The 21,587-nt window shown below is 43.4% G+C and overlaps 1 protein-coding gene across 1 annotated transcript; it reads right to left on the bottom strand.

Moving 5' to 3' along the window:
- Positions 1–16,140: 16,140 nt before the first annotated feature.
- LOC311032390 (potassium voltage-gated channel subfamily A member 5) lies at positions 16,141–18,540 on the bottom strand. Its single transcript, XM_084039142.1, has one exon. The coding sequence runs from the start codon at positions 18,412–18,414 to the stop codon at positions 16,633–16,635; it is 1,782 nt and encodes a 593-aa protein (XP_083895268.1). The 5' UTR covers positions 18,415–18,540; the 3' UTR covers positions 16,141–16,632.
- Positions 18,541–21,587: the final 3,047 nt, after the last annotated feature.

The following is a 21,587-nucleotide window of genomic DNA, read 5'->3' as shown; positions in this document are numbered from 1 at the left end:
ATGAGATTTTGACCATTTTAAGATAATGAATAAAATCCGCTTTAATGCAAAAAAAAAAGTCAGCATTGGCATTAAAAAGACATCAGATGGCTGATTGAAAAGGTGTGGATCTGCTTTTCCCCAAAGACCCTCGCTGACCTCCGGCTGTGGTGATGGCCGGCGGATCACGTAGCCGTGCTCGGCATTATGTACTTAATAACAGACACTGCAAATCCCAACGAGACGCGTCCCGCCATCAGCCGGCGCCGCCGCGGCCCACACGACTTAACTTGAGCTAAAGTGTTTTTTTTGCAACCATTACACAAATACGTCCGCAATTTTAAAAAGGATCTGCACACATTTTAGACCTCGGCAGGGGGAGGAGATGGAAAACACACACACACACACACACACACACAAACACACACTGAAATCTGAAAGCCTAAATTGACCGTATCCAAATCTGTTTTCACACCCAACCTGCGTAATCCGGGGCCGGTCTGGCTGGATTCCGTTTGGACGGGAATTATGGGAAATCTGACAGTGACTCAAGGAGACGCCTTCAGCTGTCGCCCAAAAAAAGGAGTCAAAAACTTAATATGTCTTGAGGATTTATAGTGAATGAACCGTTTTTCTCCAAATATTAAAAGGATGGTAAACTGAAAGAGCAGAATCGTCCCTAAAAATTTAGATGTAGCATAAATGTAGCGATTGTGCAACAACTACAGAGAAACAAAGAGTTCATCTGCTGCATGAACGCCATCCAACATGAACAAAGTCACAATGTGCAAATCATCCAGAGGTGCTCGGTGGATTTCACCAAGCTGGATTCACCGGATCCAGCAAGACCCACGTGGGCTGGTCTACCACAGCTGGAAGAACCAGAATAAAGTATTTATCTGTGATTTAATATCAATAACCAGATGAAAAGGATGCTGGAATAACTCCATCATGATGGTGATCAGTAAGAATCAAGCATCAGATAAGGTCATCTAGACATAAATACAGCAGAGACCTTGTTAAAAACATGTTGTTGCATGGCTAAAATACTCAGAGAAAACACAACTATTTATTTTATAGACGATTCTAACACGTAACATATGAGCAACATAAGTAAAACCGGATGGATGCTTGTTTTTTACACCATTAACACTTTTTAAAAACCCAAATCATGTGAACATCGTAGGTTTATTAAACTGGCTCCTTCTCTGGCTTTTTAAAACCGTCTGAGATGAATGAAAGAACAGTCGGTCGCCGTCGACAACAGCCCACCTTTTCACCTCAAGTGTGATGGCGCCGAGAGAGAGGGGAAGCATGACGGCGCCGAGAGAGAGGGGAAGCATGATGGCGCAGTGAGGGGAAGCATGATGGCGGAGAGAGAGAGAGGCGAAGCATGATGGCGCCAAGAGAGAGAGAGGGGAAGCATGATGGCGCAGAGAGAGAGAGGGGAAGCATGATGGCATGGAGAGAGAGGGGAAGCATGATGGCGCAGTGAGGGGAAGCATGATGGCGCCAAGAGAGAGGGGAAGCATGATGGCGGCGAGAGAGAGAGGCGAAGCATGATGGCGCCGAGAGAGGGGAAGCATGATGGCGCAGAGAGAGAGAGGGGAAACATGATGGCGCAGTGAGGGGAAGCATGATGGCGCCGAGAGAGAGAGGGGAAGCATGATGGCGCAGAGAGAGAGAGAGAGGGGAAGCATGATGGCACAGAGAGAGAGGGGAAGCATGATGGCGCCAAGAAAGAGGGGAAGCATGATGGCGCCAAGAGAGAGGGGAAGCATGATGGCGCCGAGAGAGAGAGGGGAAGCATGATGGCGCCGAGAGAGAGGGGAAGCATGATGGCGCCGAGAGAGAGGGGAAGCATGATGGCGCAGAGAGAGAGAGGGGAAACATGATGGCGCAGTGAGGGGAAGCATGATGGCGCCGAGAGAGAGAGGGGAAGCATGATGGTACCGAGAGAGAGGGGAAGCATGATGGCGCCAAGAGAGAGGGGAAGCATGATGGCGCCGAGAGAGAGGGGAAGCATGATGGCGCAGAGAGAGAGAGGGGAAACATGATGGCGCAGTGAGGGGAAGCATGATGGCGCCGAGAGAGAGAGGGGAAGCATGATGGTACCGAGAGAGAGGGGAAGCATGATGGCGCAGAGAGAGAGAGAGAGGGGAAGCATGATGGCACAGAGAGAGAGGGGAAGCATGATGGCGCCAAGAAAGAGGGGAAGCATGATGGCGCCAAGAGAGAGGGGAAGCATGATGGCGCCGAGAGAGAGGGGAAGCATGATGGCGCCGAGGGAGAGAGGGGAAGCATGATGGCGACGAGAGAGAGAGGGGGGAAGCATGATGGCGGCGAGAGAGAGAGGGGAAGCATGATGGTGCCAAGAAAGAGGGGAAGCATGATGGCGCCAAGAGAGAGGGGAAGCATGATGGCGCCGTCAGAGAGAGGGGAAGCATGATGGCGCCGAGAGAGAGAGGGGAAGTATGATGGCGCCGAGAGAGAGAGAGGGGAAGCATGATGGCGCCTCACGTCTCCGACGTGCTGCTGAAGTCGCCCATTCACTCCTGCAGGCGCTTGTGCAGCGGTTACATCACAGAAGTGACCAGATCACAAAGTCATGCCTCTCTGTGGCGGCGTCCAAGATTAGGTAACAGCCAACACAGCGGGGAGGAGATGAGTGTTTTGGGAGGTTTTTTAGCATCTAATGTGAAGTATAGTAAAAGTACTCAACAGTAAAAGTACTTGCTCCTCCTCACCATCGGCGCTGACACATCTGTGACCAGCGACCGCCGTCTGCCTGAGGCTTTATTGGAAGTTGTGTCGTTAACCGTCGGAGTTCAATCACGCGATGCCGCGCTATGATTGGCTGGCCTGGAGCATTTGACCCCTCCCCCCCCCCATCTCCCCATGCAACACCAACAGCAGCTTCGCTCTGATTACTACGAACACACACACTCGACATATTGTCTATTTATAACCGCAGTTGGTAGATATCATTGCTGAGCATCACATCCGCGTCCACGCGTGGTCGACGTGGCACATGGCGGCAAAACGTGCCGCTGCGGCGCCGTCACCCGAAAAACTAGAGAATTACAAAAAAACGAGTTGCATGACGCACTTGTGCCACCTCGTCTGTGGATAATGAAACAGGATTCTCCCTCCTTTAAGCCTCTAAAAATAGCTGGTCCGTTGACCATCCAGCCCTTTCTGCCCAAACCTGAGGGTTCAGGACCAGGACTTTAGGGGACTTGGTCTCAGGTCTCAATCAGCACACTACATGAGATGACATGTGCTAGAATATATAACAGGTAACAGATAACAACGATCTGCTGACAGCTCGAAACACTGTAGATGAAGAGTTTGATGACACATGCAGCAATCTGGGAAAACGTTGCAGATACAGAAACAGCATGGAGAGTTTATCACCAGGAGACACTCATCACCATTAAAGGCTCCGCCCCAGACTAAGTTATTAGAATCTATGTTTCCTGTCTGTATGAATATAATTGAGCTGCAGAACTGATGAAGCAGAGTGAAATGAGTGAGGACCGCAGCAGCTACTTTCCCACCAATTTGCCCAGAGATGTCACGAGATGCGAGACGAAGAAAGACGACGTGCTTCCTGTCTGATCCGAGGTCGTTTGACGCTCACAAGGACGGACGGCGAGCTGGAAAAAGATCCGCCTCAGTTTGACCTTTTCGGTCAAAGTGAATTCATTACGCAGGCCCTGGCCGCTCCTCCGAAGATGAGGGTCGACGGCGATGCCCCAGCCTCACACGGGGCACCGGGGGGGCACCGTCATGTGACCATGACACGTCTGCTCTCGGACCTGAATCAGCGCTCATCAGAGGTCGAAGGGGACAAACGTCTGTTCATCTCATTGAAAGTTTTATTTATAACATTTCCCTCCAAGTCAAATAAAGAGCCCTGATTGGCTACTAGAACACTGTGGGGCTGTGGGGTAATTCATATCTTTATCGCCATCAAACCCGTCACCTCAGCTCAAAGCCCATTGGTTCCTCCTGAAGATGTGAATCTTTAAACAAATATGTAGTTTCATCAGTAATTTCCCGAAAAACAGCTTTTTCACATATTTTCTCATAAGAACATATTTTAGGTGACTTTGTTTTGAGTGTTAATATTATGTTAGAATATGCATGTGGGCCCAACATATATAAAGTTGTTTCCTGTAATAAGAAAACAAACAAAAAACAGCTTATTACCAAAAATGGTGCCAAATAAAGACTCTAAATTTAATAAATGTTATGTATTTAAAAGAAATGTATGCATTATGCTGAATCTGTTTTTAATGTAGTTTTCATCCAGTTTTGAGTTTTATTTTCGGTCACATCTGCTTGTTCAGACACGCTGACGTGCAGCCTTGTTGACGGCCGGCTGTCTCTTTTATTTTGTTTATGTATTGTGTTTCCATGCCCACGTATTATTTAAGCGTCCAGCTGACCTCTGATCTGTCAGACAGACTGTCTGCAGCTCGATGCCCGGCCCGCTGGCTGTCATGTTTCTGCAGAATGAAGCCATGCACGCCGACAGTTCCCACCGCCTCCTGCATTATGTAAACGCACCACGGTCATGTGACGCTTTTTAGCGCTCAATGATCTCCATGTGACCCGAGGGAGAGTTTTCACCTCGTTCGATTTAGACACGCAAGACATTTACAGTATTAAATGTTCAGACACATTACAAAACAAGCTAAATGTACTCACTTTAGTTTTATCGATCCATCAGGATAGTTTAGATTTTACTGGTCCAGATTTAAATATGTCTCTAACATTTCTGCCTCTACAAAAAAAGTTTTTTTTTTTTTCTTGGCCAAGCTGATAATGAACCTGTTAGCATAGTTCCCAGCCTGGTCTCCTAAAGATTATGTTTTATGATGAATGATGTTTGCTCTCGACGCATCATAAATTAGTTACGAGTCTACGAGTCTTTTCTTGCATATCTGTTTTGTTTCAATATCGTTGTCATTTTAAGCCAAACACGATGTTTTCACTAACCCTAACCAAGTAGTTCTGTAGCATTGTTTTGATGTTAACCACGAGTTTCTAACTGTTCATTGTTGTTGTTGTTTCCAGATCCACCAGTAACCGAGTAACATGATATCAACATGTTTTGTGTCACCTGATGAATGTAAATCCACGATTATCTCTCTTTTAGCTCCGTGTTTGGTCTCCTCCACCAAATCCACTCTGTTTACCACCGTTTCTAACTGAGTCTGTCGTTTAGCATTAATGTGTTCATCATGTTAAAGGTGGAGATCATTTTTACTGACTTGATACTTTGCTGGTGGTTTAATCGATAATAATACATCATCATTTATTTGTTATTTTGTTTAAATCTAAATATTTAAAGAAACTAAAGCTGAGGAGTAAAAGTGAAATGTAGTGAAGTAGAAGTATAAAGTGGCAGTCAATAGACAATAAGTAAACTACAAGTACCTCAAAATTGTACGCAAGTGCACTAGAGTAGCACTAGTAGAGTACTAGTAGTTACGGTGCCGTGCTGCCCCCGTAGCAGACAGACAGTTACGGCCCCCATGGCAGACAGACAGTTGCGGTGCCGTGCTGCCCCCGTGGGAGACAGACAGTTACGGCCCCCGTGGCAGACAGACAGTTATGGCCCCCGTGCTGCCCCCGTGCTGCCCCCGTGGCAGACAGACAGTTACGGCCCCCGTGGCAGAAAGACAGTTACGGTGCCATGCTGCCCCCGTGGCAGACAGACAGTTACGGCCCCCGTGGCAGACAGACAGACAGTTGCGGTGGTGTGCTGCCCCCGTGGCAGACAGACAGACAGTTGCGGTGCTGCACTTAGAGCACATGATGCAGAAGTGATGGCAGCAGCCGTTCATGTGGAAACGCTGCATTCAGTCAGTCTGGTTAGATAACGTTGCCTCTTTGTTTGCTTGTTTTCTGCTTATTTGACCCCCCCCCCCCCCTACAGAAGCAACACACTCACAAATGATCCAAAACTGCTGAAATGCATCTGATTTTTAAACAACTCAATAATTCGTATGATGCAGAGAATGTCAGACCTGAATGTAAACAATCTTTAAAATAATAGAACAGCATCTTCAGTTTATTACGTTAATTAATTAAATCATATAAAACATAAAAAATAAGATTATTTTAATTCTGTCTTTTAAAGGTTCAAGGGTGAAGTCCTTCATTAACGACGATGCAAAATTAGACTTGATGAACAAACTCAATTTGGGCATTTTCTTCCAATTTAAGATCTTTATAATATTTGCATCACGTTCTCAAAAGGACGGCAGGTTGTTTTGATGAAACCATTTAGAAGGATTTTTAAAAGGATATTCTTAATCTGCACCAGTAACCTGATCGAAAACCAACCGGGAATAAAATAAGACATTTATGGAAAAAAAAGGAAAACCAGATGGACATTGCACTTCCAAATGCACCACCAAAGCTCACTGAGTCAGCGAACATAAATTTGTTTTTTTTTCTGCTTTAAATTAGCTGGTTCGTGGCCAGTTAACAAAAGTCCATCATTCCATAGACACGCTGTAAATCCAGTTTTTAAAGTTATTAGTATTTAATCCATCGCACTATTCATATTTTGTTTAAAATCTGCAGAAGTTGATTCGTAGATTGTGTGTTGTTAGACACTGATCAGACGAGATCGGATTTAAAAACACATTTAGATCGTGGTGACGTTTCATAATCAAAATAATCATATATCGTCCCGAGGGAATTGAAAAAGCCACCCAGCTCACGATCATGAAAATACAGTTTACAAATATATATATTTACTTGATTTATCCTTTATTTATACAGGGAGAGCTTATGATTTACGATCATCATATTTAAGATTATTTTATTGTTTTTCCACTAAAAAAAGATGCATCTTATGTGTGTCTTACATAACAGTATGTGTCACGTTAAGCATATTTTCTGAAAATATCCTGAATGGTAATAATTACCGGGATAATCATGACTTGACATTTTCATATTGTCCCTAATTAAGCATTTATAAACCTTTTCCTCCTACATCATATTCATCTCTCATTCTCTCTGTAGATTTCTCTGCGTTGGTTCATCACAGAGGCGTTCCTCAGGATGTGGAGGTGAAGTCACATGATCCCGATGAAGGGAAGCACGGTTCATCCAGGAAGTAGCCGGCAGCGGAGGGCGGGAACAGCGCGAGGGATTAATTAGCGTTCTCGCTGGAGTTTGCGTACGTTTGATGACTTCGGGCCCTTGCGACGCTTCCCATGTTACAGATAAGCGCTCTTCTCTCCGAGGCGAAACAATTAGGTTGCGTAAGCTCAAAGCTCATCCGAGTCTTGCCTTTCCATGTCACAGACCTCGAGCCAGCTGAGCAGCTCAGCTGAAAACCCTTAATTACCGCACGCCGACGAGGCGCCTGCTCTCCGTCTTTGCTCATGTGCTCGAAGCGCCGGCTAATGATGCAGTATTTAAAATAATCCACGTGAGGACATAGTTCAAATCATGGAATCGTGTTCGGGTTTCAGCCTCCGTTGTTCGTCTTCAGTCCCAGAGATCAATACAGCTTATTGTTTCAAGTGTCTCAGGATTATTGTTTTTATTTCACATTCTGATGTGTTTCATCATGTTATTTAATTTGATGTCATTTTTAAATCTTCAATACTTCAAATCACATCAATATAAATTATTTAATATAATGAATCAAGACAGGAAATTAAATAAAAGCAAAAGTGTCCATAAATATTCTTTACATAAACATATTTTTTTGTAAATTTCAGCATGACTGGATGTAGTTTTACTGAGATGAATTCATAGTCAGCAGTTGATTTTTTTATTTTTCATAATCCTTCCTGCTTCTGAGTTCATGTTTTTATTTTGTATTTTTTTATTCACAGCTGTCATGTTTCAGTATTTCCTGTTTTATTTTGTTACTCGTGTCCCCTCTCATTTCAGATCACTTCACTTCCTGTCTTTGTCCGTTTTCCCGCCAGTTTTGATTGCCTGCCTCCCCTGATTAGTTCCACCTGTCCATCGTTAGGCCCTCCACTCACCTCACCTGTCTCACCTCACTGGTTCTCAAATCAAGAAACATAAATATAATAGAAATAAAATACAATAAAAATCTGATATACAAATAAACACTATACATTTTAAGAGCAGTGCACTTTTAGAGGTGAACAAATTATATTGCACACATTAAAAAAAAAAGTTGAATGTTTATGCACCATGTGAAGCTAAATAATAAAATTAAACTTACAGGAAGTCGAGTCCTCTGAACTTTACATTAAATCTGTTTCCCTCGTGTTTCAGCTCTATCCAGTGAGTCCAGGACTCTCAAGCCCTCGTTAAACCTGCAGTGTTTTACAGAACAACAGCTTGTGGTTTGCTGGTGGGGATTTCACCCCCTTTGGCCTATATACCTCCGCCTCTGCTCAATTATTTTTTATCTCCCTCCCTCTCATAGTGATTAATGCTACTTCACCAGCAGACCATACAAAAACACAAAAATAGATATATAGAGCAAATCAAATATATCTAAGTGCTGCAATATGAGAAAATACTGTATTGCAAACAATAAAAAAAACATTTAGGGTTTCCCTAATCCCTGAATTAATGGTAAATCTGTGTTTCACTTTTTCATCCAATGTGTTTGTTTCAATATTATAATCAGATTTTCAAACAGTTTAATAAAAAGGAATTTAAATATTTTATAAACAAACTTTACTCCAGAAAAACTCAACAATAATCAGATGGCAAATCATGACATGATTTCCCAGGGGTTTCGTTTGTCACTTTTTTAGTTAGTTTTGGGAAAACCATCATATTTGGGCTCAAAATAACTAGAATAGAAACGTAAGGTTATCATGGTGTTCAACACCGATCTCCTGGTTGGAAGTATAACATCCACAGTAATCTCTCTCAATATTTAATACTTCATCATTACATCTGGACATTGCATCTTTACATATCTTTAATTAGTCGATTCGAAGAATCCTATTTAACGTTCCATTGACGTTTTCAGTCTGACGGACGATAGAAATGGACATTCGGTGACACTTATTGGATCAACATTTATATAACGTTTAATCTCTAATCAGAGTGATTTCAGACGGGTGGAAGAAACATCGTCCATGTCGGAGTTTGGGAGGATTATTCAAAGAGACCAGTCTACGTTTTTCTTAACGTCACGGTTTTTAGCTCGACGCTCAAAGAGCTTCCAGATCTTGTGCTCGACCTCCCGGAGACGGGAGTCGTCAGCCTGTCGCTCTCTCTGCTGTCTCACTGCTCTCTCTCTCAGTGGAGGTTGCAGCTGAGCTCTGCCACCGTGTACGTACGCCGTTATGTAACGTCCTCGCCGCTTTGTTTCCCGCTCGCAGCGCTTCCCCCGCCAAGCGCTGGGGAGTCAGGAGGCTGCAGGAAGGAAGCTAATCACCTCACGCTCAGGAAATCACAGGAAACGCTCGTCTCCGCCTTCCCGTTCGACCACCGTGTCCGGTATTAAAGCTTTGCCCGTCACCGGCTGAGCCGCAGTGTCACATATTCATGATTTCAGGTTTTAACAGCACTAATCACGGCTGAGGGCTTCGTGTGGTTATTATTCTGCTTCGTGCTACAGCGACTCCTCAGTAAGACTTCCAGTGTGTCACGCGAAGCATTAGATGCCCCCGGATTAAAAAAACACATTCACCAGGGTAAAAATAGAAACATGATAATGCATCACATGTAAATACTGTACTTCTTATGTCTGTTTATTTATACGACCACGTTGACTTTTTCAGAGCGGGCTGGGATTAAAGTCGCGGGGACATTTGTTGGGGGGGCTTTGCCCCGACTCCGAGCGCTCAGTAAAATGAGACGTCAATCAATCTGACAGCTGTGATGGGATGTTTCTGCGAGCAAGCAAAGTTTTTTTTTTTAATCTGAAAGTTTCTGAGGACACGGCTTAAAGTTCTGGCCTAAAGCCTGCCAACGTATCAATGAGGTGTTCGAGGACGGACCACAAATCATGGAGAAATCATTTGGAAAGAAAAACCCTCAATAGCGAATGAAAAGGCAGCTCAGGACCAGATAGTTATGGTTATTAGGGTTAGACATTGTTTTTGAATGATTAGGTTAGACATTGTTTAAAATGATTAGGTTAGACATTGTTTTTGAATGATTAGGTTAGACATTGTTTAAAATTATTAGGTTAGACATTGTTTAAAATGATTAGGTTAGACATTGTTTTTGAATGATTAGGTTAGACATTGTTTAAAATGATTAGTGTTAGACATTGTTTAAAATGATTAAGTTAGACATTGTTTAAAATAATAAGTGTTAGACATTGTTTAAAATGATTAGGTTAGACATTGTTTAAAATAATTAGGTTAGACATTGTTTTTGAATGATTAGGTTAGACATTGTTTAAAATGATAAGGGTTAGACATTGTTTAAAATGATCAGTGTTAGACATTGTTTAGAATGATTAAGTTAGACATTGTTTAAAATGATTAGGGTTAGACATTGTTTAAAATGATTAGGGTTAGACATTGTTTAGAATGATTAGGTTAGACATTGTTTAAAATGATTAGGTTAGACATTGTTTAAAATGATTAGGGTTAGACATTGTTTAAAATGATTAGGGTTAGACATTGTTTAAAATGATTAGGGTTAGACATTGTTTAAAATGATTAGGGTTAGACATTGTTTAAAATGATTAGGTCAGACATTGTTTAAAATAATTAGGTTAGAAATTGTTTTTGAATGATTAGGTTAGACATTGTTTAAAATTATAAGGGTTAGACATTGTTTAAAATGATTAGTGTTAGACATTGTTTAAAATGATTAGGTTAGACATTGTTTAAAATGATATGGGGTTAACCGTTGTTTTTGAATGATTAGGTTAGACATTGTTTAAAATGATTAGGGTTAGACATTGTTTAAAATGATTAGGGTTAGACATTGTTTAAAATGATTAGGTCAGACATTGTTTAAAATAATTAGGTTAGAAATTGTTTTTGAATGATTAGGTTAGACATTGTTTAAAATTATAAGGGTTAGACATTGTTTAAAATGATTAGTGTTAGACATTGTTTAAAATGATTAGGTTAGACATTGTTTAAAATGATATGGGGTTAACCGTTGTTTTTGAATGATTAGGTTAGACATTGTTTAAAATGATTAGGTTATACATTGTTTAAAATTATTAGGTTAGACTGTGTTTAAAATAATTAGGTTAGACATTGTTTTTGAATGATTAGGTTAGACATTGTTTAAAATGATTAGGTTATACATTGTTTCAAATGATTAGGTTAGACATTGTTTAAAATAATTAGGTTAGACATTGTTTTTGAATGATTAGGTTAGACATTGTTTGAAATGATTAGGGTTAGACATTTTTTTAAATGATTAGGGTTCGACATTGTTTAAAATGATTAGGTTAGACATTGTTTAAAATAATTAGGTTAGACATTGTTTTTGAATGATTAGGGTTAGACATTGTTTTTGAATGATTAGGTTAGACATTTTTTTAAATGATTAGGGTTCGACATTGTTTAAAATGATTAGGTTAGACATTGTGTAAAATGATTAGGGTTAGACATTGTTTTTGAATGATTGGGTTAGACAAAATGTTGGAGTCGGATGGTTTCTTTAAGACCTCAGTAAAACTACAATACTGAACTTAAAGCAGAGTAGAGTTAGTGGAAGGTATCGGTGCTGAATAAAGTCCCTGTTTGTCCACATGTGTTTGTTTTTGCCTCATTTTAACTTAATTAACACATTTCCCAGAATGCCAGACTCAGCCTGCATGCCAGCCAACAGTCAACAGTCTCTAATAGTGAGTAATGAAAGTGGGGTTTTGCAGGTTGATAACATGGATCTGAGGATGATCCTGATCCCCAGCGGTGTCGGTCCAGCTGCAGCAGACTGGCTTCCCCCTAAGTGGTCTCCGTGGAGCCAGTTCAACAGATTACACAGCAAGCTTTGGCTCTGCCAGAGTGTATTTGTTGGACCGCATCCCGGAGCCACTGGATAGTCCTGATTCATCCGGCTAATTGATAACGATAACGAGGGTTAGAGCATTTTAGTTGGTTGAAACCAAAATGCTCGTAGCTTAATATTAGCCGATATCTGACTGTTTGACTGCACCTTAACTATGAATCACCACCTGAGCTGAGAGGTTTGGGAAGTGTGATATCCAAGAGCTTTTCTTGTCATCTCATGACACATTTGTAGATTTAGTTGTGAATATTTCTCTCGGACACTCGGTTTGCCTTCAGCCACAATTAACACGTAAACGTTAAAAGTAAAAAGTAAAAAGTAAAAGTTAAAAGTTAAAAGTTTTACATCGTGTAAAACTCGAACATCAAACCAGGAAAACATCTTCACAGATATCACAACCTCCACTGCAGCTCTTCAGCAGACAATTAAATAAAAGCACATCTCCGACGTGCACACTGTGAGCGTGCACAAGGCCTCGGCTGCAACACGGACGGGAGGAGGTGATGGAGGCCGTAATTACCGAGTGAAATCAGATGAGAGTAATAAAAGATGCAGGCTAACATGTACATTGGCTTCTGGCTGGCTGCGTCCAGATGCTGCACTGCTGGCGGTGTGTCAGCGTAGGTGAGGCCACGTGGACCCGGTTTAGTCCTGCAGCTCCCTGACACACCACAGAGATGCTGCTAAAGGACTGTTTTTTATTCTGTCACGGCACTGAAGTCCACGTATACTGTAGCGAGAGGGAACAACAAAACGTTACGTAACCTAACCAGATTCGACCTGGAGAACAGGAGAGACCTGAGATGATTAAAGGCCGGATGATGAGGTCAGCAGAAGTCGGGTAAAGATGATTTGGCACAAAAAAACATGCCGTATTTAAACATGCAAAGAGAAAAAAATCATTTTTTGCAACATTCAGAAAAAATATTCAGTCAGTTCACAAAATATCTGCACACAAGAAGATGAACTGAGTTTTCACTGTGGCCAAAACATTTTTTTTAATTATGCAAACTTCTTCAGCACATGTGCATATTTGTCTCTATGGTCATATTCTTTATTGAGAATATAATTGCACAAATTCAACTTGGATCTTTAGAAATATACTTAATGATATTTAAGGGCTTTAAGTGACATTTTTCATCTGTTCAGCATTAACACGTTGAGTTGATGTTGGTGCTAAATGAAGTCAGACGAAGCTAAATCATCGCGGTTCATGTTGAGGGGAACATGATGTCATTTATTCAACTTTTTCTGTGTGAACGTAGTTTAGCACTCTGGTGTCTGAGTGGGATTAAATCCCTGCAGCCGTTTCAACATCTGGAGGCTGAAAGCAGCCGAGTGTGAAAGCAGCCGAGAGGAGGCTGAAAGCAGCCGATTATGAAAGCAGCCGAGAGGGGGCTGAAAGCAGCCAACAGGGGGCTGAAAGCAGCCGAGAGGGGGCTGAAAGCAGCCGAGTTCGAAAGCAGCCGAGAGGGGGCTGAAAGCAGCCGAGTATGAAAGCAGCCGAGAGGGGGCTGAAAGCAGCCGAGTATGAAAGCAGCCAAGAGTGAAAGCAGCCGAGTAAGAAAGCAGGCGACAGGGTGCTTAAAGCAGCCGAGTATGAAATCAGCCGAGTATGAAAGCAACCGAGTATGAAAGCAATTGAGTATGAAAGCAGCCGAGTATGAAAGCAATCGGGTATGAAAGCAGCCGAGTATGAAAGCAGCCGAGGAGGCTGAAAGCAGTCGGGTGGAGGCTGTTGGGGCAGTTAACAAGCTCGCTAACGAGGACATTAACGAGGACAGTGAGCGTTGAAACTATCTGCGTGAACGCGCTGCAGTGTTCACATGTCGTGAGATACTAAAATAAAAAGTACCGGGTCTTTGTGTTCCCCTCCAGCTGCTCGTCTTCATCTAAATGTCTCTGCAGCCTTTGACTCTGATTCACAGACGACACTTAGTGAAACACGCCATCTGTCCGCTGCACTTTTTAACCAAAGTAAAATTAAAAATAAATCCCACCTTCCACAGTGAGAGGTCCTGCAGGGACGAGACCGAGGAACGTCTTTACGCTGATGACGGTGTGATTTATATGTAAGTTCAGTAGATTTTAAACGCTGAATGATACGTGCGTTACACTACAGTTGCTGTTTTATTCCTGTTTGTGCAGGAATACAGATATTTTATGATTTTGCATATAAATGTAGAACCAACATGTTAAGATCCCGATGATCCGAACAAACTTTTGATGGTTTATTTACCTGCTGTGTTCGACAATGTTTCCTGTACTTAGAAATCCACCAGGTTCATTCACAAATAAAATTATTATTAATTCTTAAATTATAAATAACGAGTGTAAACAAACCAGCAGAGCGAGTGACCCTGAATCTATTCAACAAACCACTAAATGCTGTTTTTCTAAGAAAGATTATTTTGCTTGAATCTATGACTGATGACGTGTAAACTGAAGAAACTACAAAATAAATGTTGCACAATATGGTGGAACTCACAAATCTTACTTTCATGATGAATACCATTTTAACTACTTCATACTTTTTGTTTTCGTACTGTCAAAATATATATATATTTTTTTTAATTGCAACTTGAAAAGTCACATAATTATGACTTATTATATCTACACTATATGTGATTTATATTTTGTTCTTTAATACATAACTTTTTGTGTATTTTCTCTTTTCCTGGACAACTTTCATTAAAGGTTTCCAGATAAAACATGCTGTTCATGCAGTAGAGAAAAAGCATATTTCCCCCTTTCTGCACACACACACACACACACACACACCACACACACACACATGCGTCTGTAATGCTACGCAGGAAAGCACATTATAATCTGCTTTGACAGATTTCCAACTTGTCCTCCAGTCAAACAGGTCAAACACAAACTCGGCGTTGGTCCTGCAGGCCGGCTGTTCAACCCGTCTGTGAGAAACTTCGACGACCTTGAAGTCAAAGGTCAGATCTGCATGTATGCAAAACCTGAACGCGACCAAAAAAAACACCATGTGGAGGATTAAGGTTTGGCTTGAGGACTGTTCACTCATCCACAACAGTCAAGCCATGTCAGGGCTGTTGGAGAATGAATCAGAAATCTTCCACAAGGACGAAATCTTCCTGTTGTTTTGTTTTTTTCTATTTAAGGGGACGGTGAAGCTTTAGTCTAATTAAACAACGTTGTGTTGTTTTACAAAATGTTTTGACAAATTCTGACTGGACAGTGCCACTGAGGCCGGGGTTCACATCCTGAATCCTGCATGTTGTTGTTGTTGTTGGTGTTGTTATCGTGGTTAAAGGAGAAATGCCCACTCCGCTGTTAGCAAGAAGCAGTGACATATGCATGTTAGCAAGCTAAGCTAGCTAATAAGGTCACAAATGACCCGAATGCTAGCCGAATCAACGTTAGCTGTGCTATTTTTGCAAATAACTGAAGGAGCTGTTGTTGTGAGGTTTTTGTATTTATACAAGGTAAAATAAGTGTTTTTGTGAATGGAGTCTGGTGGCTTTGAAGAAAACAGAGCACGGTGGGTATAGTCAAAGTGTCATGGTTTTGATAATGATCTTAACATATGTAGTTCACAATAAGAATAAAATTAAAGTGACCTTTGGCAAAAAAACAAAACAATCTGATGTATGTTTTTTTTAAATGCAGTTGTAGAAACTCTCTAATATGAGTATTTGAATATCAGACAGAATTAGATTTTGTGACTAATGTGACTCTATAGAATACGAGTATGAGGAGCTGTTCTTTCAGCACCACATCTTCTATACGTGAAGAACTGGTGCTGAATGAACAGCTCCTCACGGTATGGAGTGACATCAGTGACAAAATGAACACAAATCATCATTTCCTGTCGGACACTGACCTGGTATCTGTGTTGTTTGATCCTCCAGATGGTCTCTGCTCTGTCCTCTTTATTTCTTGGCTGTCATTCCCTCCATTTACTTCCATATATATATATATAGAGAGAGAGTTTTCTCAAAAATGTTCTTTAGTTTAATCATAACAAGGCTAAAAAAATCCTCTCTGTCAGTCCTCTGAGAGTGAGTTATCTCAGATATAAAGGAAAAAAAATAAAGTACCTCACTTCTTTGACAGAACCTGAGTGGAGGAAAAACAGGTCTGAAAAATATATATGTATATTTATATATAATAATATATATATATATATATACTCTTTTCCAAAATCTACGCCATAATCCGGTTCATAACCAGCAGGATCATATCTACACGTCAGCTGTCTTTTCTTGTCCAGCGTAAACACAACGACTAAATGGGCGGGTACGAAAAATAAAAAATTGGCTTTTTTTAAATTATTATTATGTTTCGTTTCCAACGTTATGTACAAGAGTTCCCGTTTGATCCTCTCGCGATGCCAAGTAATTATCCCAAGTCCTGCGTGATTATCTGCAGCCTCCTTTTAATTAATCCACGAGTTTAATAGAATTTTTTTAAGGTGTTCCTGCTTTTTAAAACGTGTGCACAACTCCTCTCGTGGACGCGCTTTCCAGATGAGAGGGGATTAAAATGTGCTTTTTTTTTAATAACTCAATCCGGTTCAGCTCTTGAAACTTTTCAGGATTGCGATGTGTTGATCCTCCAACTGTGCAAACACTCAAGAGCCCATGGACGTGGGTTTTACTCTACAACTATATGGGCTGTGGTAGTCTTGGAGAGGGGGCTGGGGGACTCGCGGGACTACAGGTCCGTCTCCCGCGTGTTCAAGCAGAACGCGTAAAGGGACTTCTTGAAGTCCGCGCTGCTGTTCGCCTTGATGTTCGCCTTCTCCAGCGAAGCCGTCGCGTCGTTGTTATCCGCGTCCGGCTGCGACTTCGCCGACGACTTGCTCCCCTTGCGTTTCAGCTCGGGACTCGGCCGCGGGCTTGGGGGGTCGTCCTTCAACGAGGACTGGTCCTGGTCCGTCTCGCGGTGGTAGAAGTAGTTAAAGTTGGACACGATGACCGGCACCGGCAGCGCGATGGTGAGCACGCCGGCGATGGCGCACAGCGAGCCCACTATCTTACCTCCGACCGTCACCGGCCTCATGTCGCCGTAGCCCACCGTCGTCATGGTGACCACGGCCCACCAGAACGCGTCCGGGATGCTGGAGAAGTGCGACTCTGGCTCGTCCGCCTCCGCGAAGAACACGGCGCTGGAGAAGAGGATGACGCCGATGAAGAGGAAGAAGATGAGGAGGCCCAGCTCCCGCATGCTCGCCTTGAGGGTCTGCCCCAGGATCTGGAGGCCCTTGGAGTGTCTGGAGAGCTTGAAGATGCGGAAGACGCGCACCAGGCGGATGACCCTGAGGATGGCCAGCGACATGGCCTGCTGGCCGTTCTGGTGCTCCTGGCCCTGCTGCTCCGCCAGCTCCGTGCCCACGGTGATGAAGTAAGGCATGATGGACATGATGTCGATGATGTTCATCACGGTCTTGGAGAACTCCGACTTGCTCGGGCACGCGAAGAAGCGCACGAACAGCTCGAAGGTGAACCAGATGACGCAGGTGGTCTCGATGATGAAGAAGGGGTCGGTGAAGGTGAGGGACGGCCGCGGCGCCGTGCTGTTGTCCGGCCGGCCCGTCACCGGCAGCTCCCGCTCGTCCCGGAACTCCGGCAGCGTCTCCAGGCAGAAGGTGATGATGGATATGGTGATGACGATCACGGACACGATGGCGATGCCCCGCGCCGGACTGGAGCTCTCCGGGTACTCGAAGATGAGCCAGACCTGCTTCTGGAACTCGTTCTGGGGCAGCGGCTTCTCCTCCTCCTTGATGAAGCCCTCGTCCTCGCGGAACCGCTCCATGGCCTCCTCGCCCAGCTGATAGAACCGGATCTCGTCCGCAAACACGTCTATGGACACGTTCACGGGTCTCCGGATCTTCCCCCCGGACTGGTAGAAGTACAGGATGCCGTCAAAGCTCGGCCTGTTGCGGTCGAAGAAGTACTCGTTCCGGAGCGGGTCGAAGTACTTGATCCTCTTGGCGGGGTCGCCCAGCAGCGTGTCCGGGAACTGGTTCAGCGTGCCCAGCTGGGTCTCGTACCTGAGTCCCGCGATGTTGATGAGCACCCGCTCGTTGCTCTCCGTGTCCAGGTCCAGGTCCAGCAGGTCGTCGTCGAACAGATGCGGACTGTGGTCCGCGCGTAAAAGCGCATCCATGGCGTTCTCGCCGCAGCCGAGCGTGTTGTTCATGTCGTTGATCCTCCAGGAGCTCTGCTGCTGATGAAGATGATGATGATGAGGAGCAGGAGGAGCAGCAGGAGGAGGGTGATGCTGATGATGATGCTGATGAGGACTCCCCCGGGTGTTCAGCTCCTTGCCGTAGTCCTCTCCGAGTCCAGTTTGAACGAAGCCCGACTGAGGGACGTCCAGCGCGTTCCGGCAGCTCTCCTCCACATTGTTTCCTCCTCCACCTCCTCCTCCACCTCCTCCTCCGCTCCCTTTGGCACCTCCGTTCTCAAAACTCACCAGGGCTATCTCCATCCCGCCGCCATCCAACAGTTAACGCGTAATAATCACCGGAGACTTGTTGAGCTGCGGCGCGAACATCGTGTCCGGTGCGTCAGAGGAACAGCGGAGCAAGAAGTTTCTCCTTTTAAATATTAATTGATATCCTATTTAAAACACAAAAGCCCGACCTCGGCTCTCCTCTCTCTCTCTCCGCTGCCGCCGCCGCCGCCGCCGCTCCGGTTGTGGATGGAGAGAATATTAAAACCACGGGAGGAGAGAGCGGAGCAGGGAAGGACCCGGATGAAAGAGTAGGCTGTAATGATTATTCCTGACGTCAAAGTGATGTTCAGACCGTTTATACTGAAAATGTCTGTGGACGTGAGACAAGCTGTCTCTCTCTCTCTCTCTCTCTCTCTCTCTCTCTCTCTCTCTCTCTCTCTCTCTCTCTCTCTCTCTCTCTCTCTCTGGGGGCGGACGCTCTGTTCATTTTATGGGTTTATGGCGACAAAGTGCTTTTTTAAATGTATTACTTATTATGTTATTTTAAGAAAAGATGACAAATGCCTCAATTTAAGCGGATACTTTCTATCGAATATACTAATAATACTGATAATAATAATAATAATAATAATAATAATAATAATAATAATAATAATAATAGAAATACAGACAGTTATCATCCAAATCATCAGCTGTATGGTTGCCATGGGGACCGATGTAGCTGATCACTTCCGTCAAAACCAAAACAAACAAACAATGGAGTAAACATTTTTTTGTAACAATTCACTAGAAACATAGCTGACTAGCTAAGGAGCTAACTATCAACCCAATTCATTAGAACCATTGTTGACTAACTAAGTAGCTAACTATTTACCCAATTCATTAGAACCATTGTTGACTAACTAAGTAGCTAACTATTTACCCAATTCATTAGAACCATTGTTGACTAACTAAGTAGCTAACTATTTACCCAATTCACTAAACATAGCTGACTAGCTAAGGAGCTAACTATCTACCCAATTCACTAGAAACATAGCTGACTAGCTAAGTAGCTAACTATCTACCCAATTATAGAAACATAGCTGACTAGCTAAGAAGCTAACTAGCAAGCCAATTCACTAGAAACATAGCTGACTGTGTGTGTGTGTGTGTGTGTGTGTGTGTGTGTGTGTGTGTGTGTGTGTGTGTGTGTGTGTGTGTGTGTGTGTGTCTTACTTATATAACGTCCATCCTGAATGCACATTAATCCATTTCCTTCCAGCCGGAGCACAAAGACCAGCTTCCACATGAGGAGGTCCGTGGTTCAGGTCTTTGTGTCGAGGCCTCTTCCCCTCCATGGACAGAAGGTCGGCCCCCGGGCCACACTCTGCTCTCTGGACTGATGTGTCCCCGTCCTGCTGGCCCCCGTTCCCTCCACGTAGTCCTGCTGCACTGTGAAGACCTGCACAGATTACATGTGGACCCGAGGGTTGGTCCTGTTCAAACTGTAGACATTAGTATGTTGTGTTTTTAGTTTTTATGTTGGTTTATTATTGTTTTTTTTGTAAATGAACTGCCTTTTCTGAGGCCCTCTGGAGACGGATGTCTGGCTAGTTAGCTAGGTAGCTAGTTAGCTGGGCAGAAAGATAGCTGGTTAGCTGGGTATATAATTAGCTGGGTAGATTGGTAGCTAGTTAGCTGGATATATTTAGCTAGTTAGCTGAGTAGATATGTAGCTAGTTAGCTGGGTAGATAGATAGCTGGGTAGCTAGTTAGCTATTTAGGTGGGTAGATAGGTAGCTAGTTAGCTGGGTAGATACTTCGCTAGTTAGTTGGGTAAATAGGTAGATAGTTAGCTGGGTAGCTAGTTAGCTTGGTAGATAGGTAGCTAGTTAGCTGGGTATATAATTACCTGGGATGATAGATAGCTAAGTAGATAGGTAACTAGTTAGTTGGGTAGATAGGTAGCTAGTTAGTTGGGTAGCTAGCTAGTTAGGTAGATAGGTAGCTAGTTAGCTGGGTAGATAGTTAGGTAGTTAGCTGGGTAGCTGGTTAGCTATTCAGGTGGGTAGATAGGTAGCTAGTTAGCTGGGTAGATACTTCGCTAGTTAGCTGAGTAGACAGGTAGCTAGTTAGTTGGGTAGCTAGTCCTACTCCAGGGAGGTGAGGGACCGTTACACTCACCTCTGCCCTATGTCCACCAGCCCCCCGCTCGGCTCATTTCCTGTTACCAGTGCAGCATTAAAGAATGACACAATTAACAACCTAGCTAACTAGCCAGCTAGCTTGTTAGCCTGCTACCACCACAGCTTTAACGTGTCTCTTGTGAACAAAGTAGTGTAGTTCCCTTTTTTGGACGTTCAGAGTGATTTAATTCTGGACAGTCCTCACTCAAACTGGCTCATACAAAGGACAACACACATGAACACACACACACACATGAAAACACACACACACACAGAGAGAGAGAGAGAGAGAGAGAGAGAGAGAGAGCCTGAGAGTCGGTGTCTAAAAGCAGAGAAGGTGACCTATTTAAAAGGTTAGTTTCTTAGCCCCGTGGCTGGATTAGGAAAACAAAGCACAAGCACTATATTTATCCTTTTTTTTCTTATCTAATGCTGCAGCCTCATCACGATAAGAACTATGTGCATCTCCCCGCCCCTGGATTAGTGTACTGTCCTCAGAACCACAGCCATGAATAATAACTCGCCAGCATCCATCCATCCATCCACCACTGTGTGTGTGTGTGTGTGTGCGTGTGTGTGTGTGACTGGCCACTGGCAACGCTGCGATTTCACGCACTGGATACGGCCATTAGGATGTTTCTACAATAAACTTTATATTATTTGTCATGCGGACGAACGATGACGACGACGGCTTTGGAAAACATGAAACTGGAGCTGGAGAAGGAGGAGAAGGAGGAGAAGGAGGAGAAGAAGGCGGAGGAGGCAAGGACAACGAGGAGAGATTATTTATGTTGTTGTTTTTATATGTTTCTGTGTCTCTGAATCCAAATATGATGTTTAAATCACTTCATAGAGATATTTCAGAGAATGCAGAAGATACAGTATGTGACGGGACTCCCTCGTTAGCAAAATAACCAAAATGCAACAGTCATCCTGCAACCTCTGACCCCATAGAGTCTCTATTCTACTATTACTGGTGAAACAGGAAAGGGGGCGGGGCTTTACATTGAGAGGAATTTGAGGTTGGAAAGTTTAGCTCAC

Source organism: Eutrigla gurnardus, assembly GCF_963514095.1.
Source record: "Eutrigla gurnardus genome assembly, chromosome: 21".
NCBI classification, from domain to species: Eukaryota; Metazoa; Chordata; class Actinopteri; order Perciformes; family Triglidae; genus Eutrigla; species Eutrigla gurnardus.
Note: the sequence above shows the minus strand (reverse complement) of the source record. Positions and strands in the feature narration are given on the sequence as shown.

Coding starts and splice junctions, on each gene's coding strand:
- LOC311032390 (XM_084039142.1), bottom strand. CDS start 18,414: ATGGAGATAGCCCTGGTGAGTTTTGAGAACGGAGGTGCCAAAGGGAGC.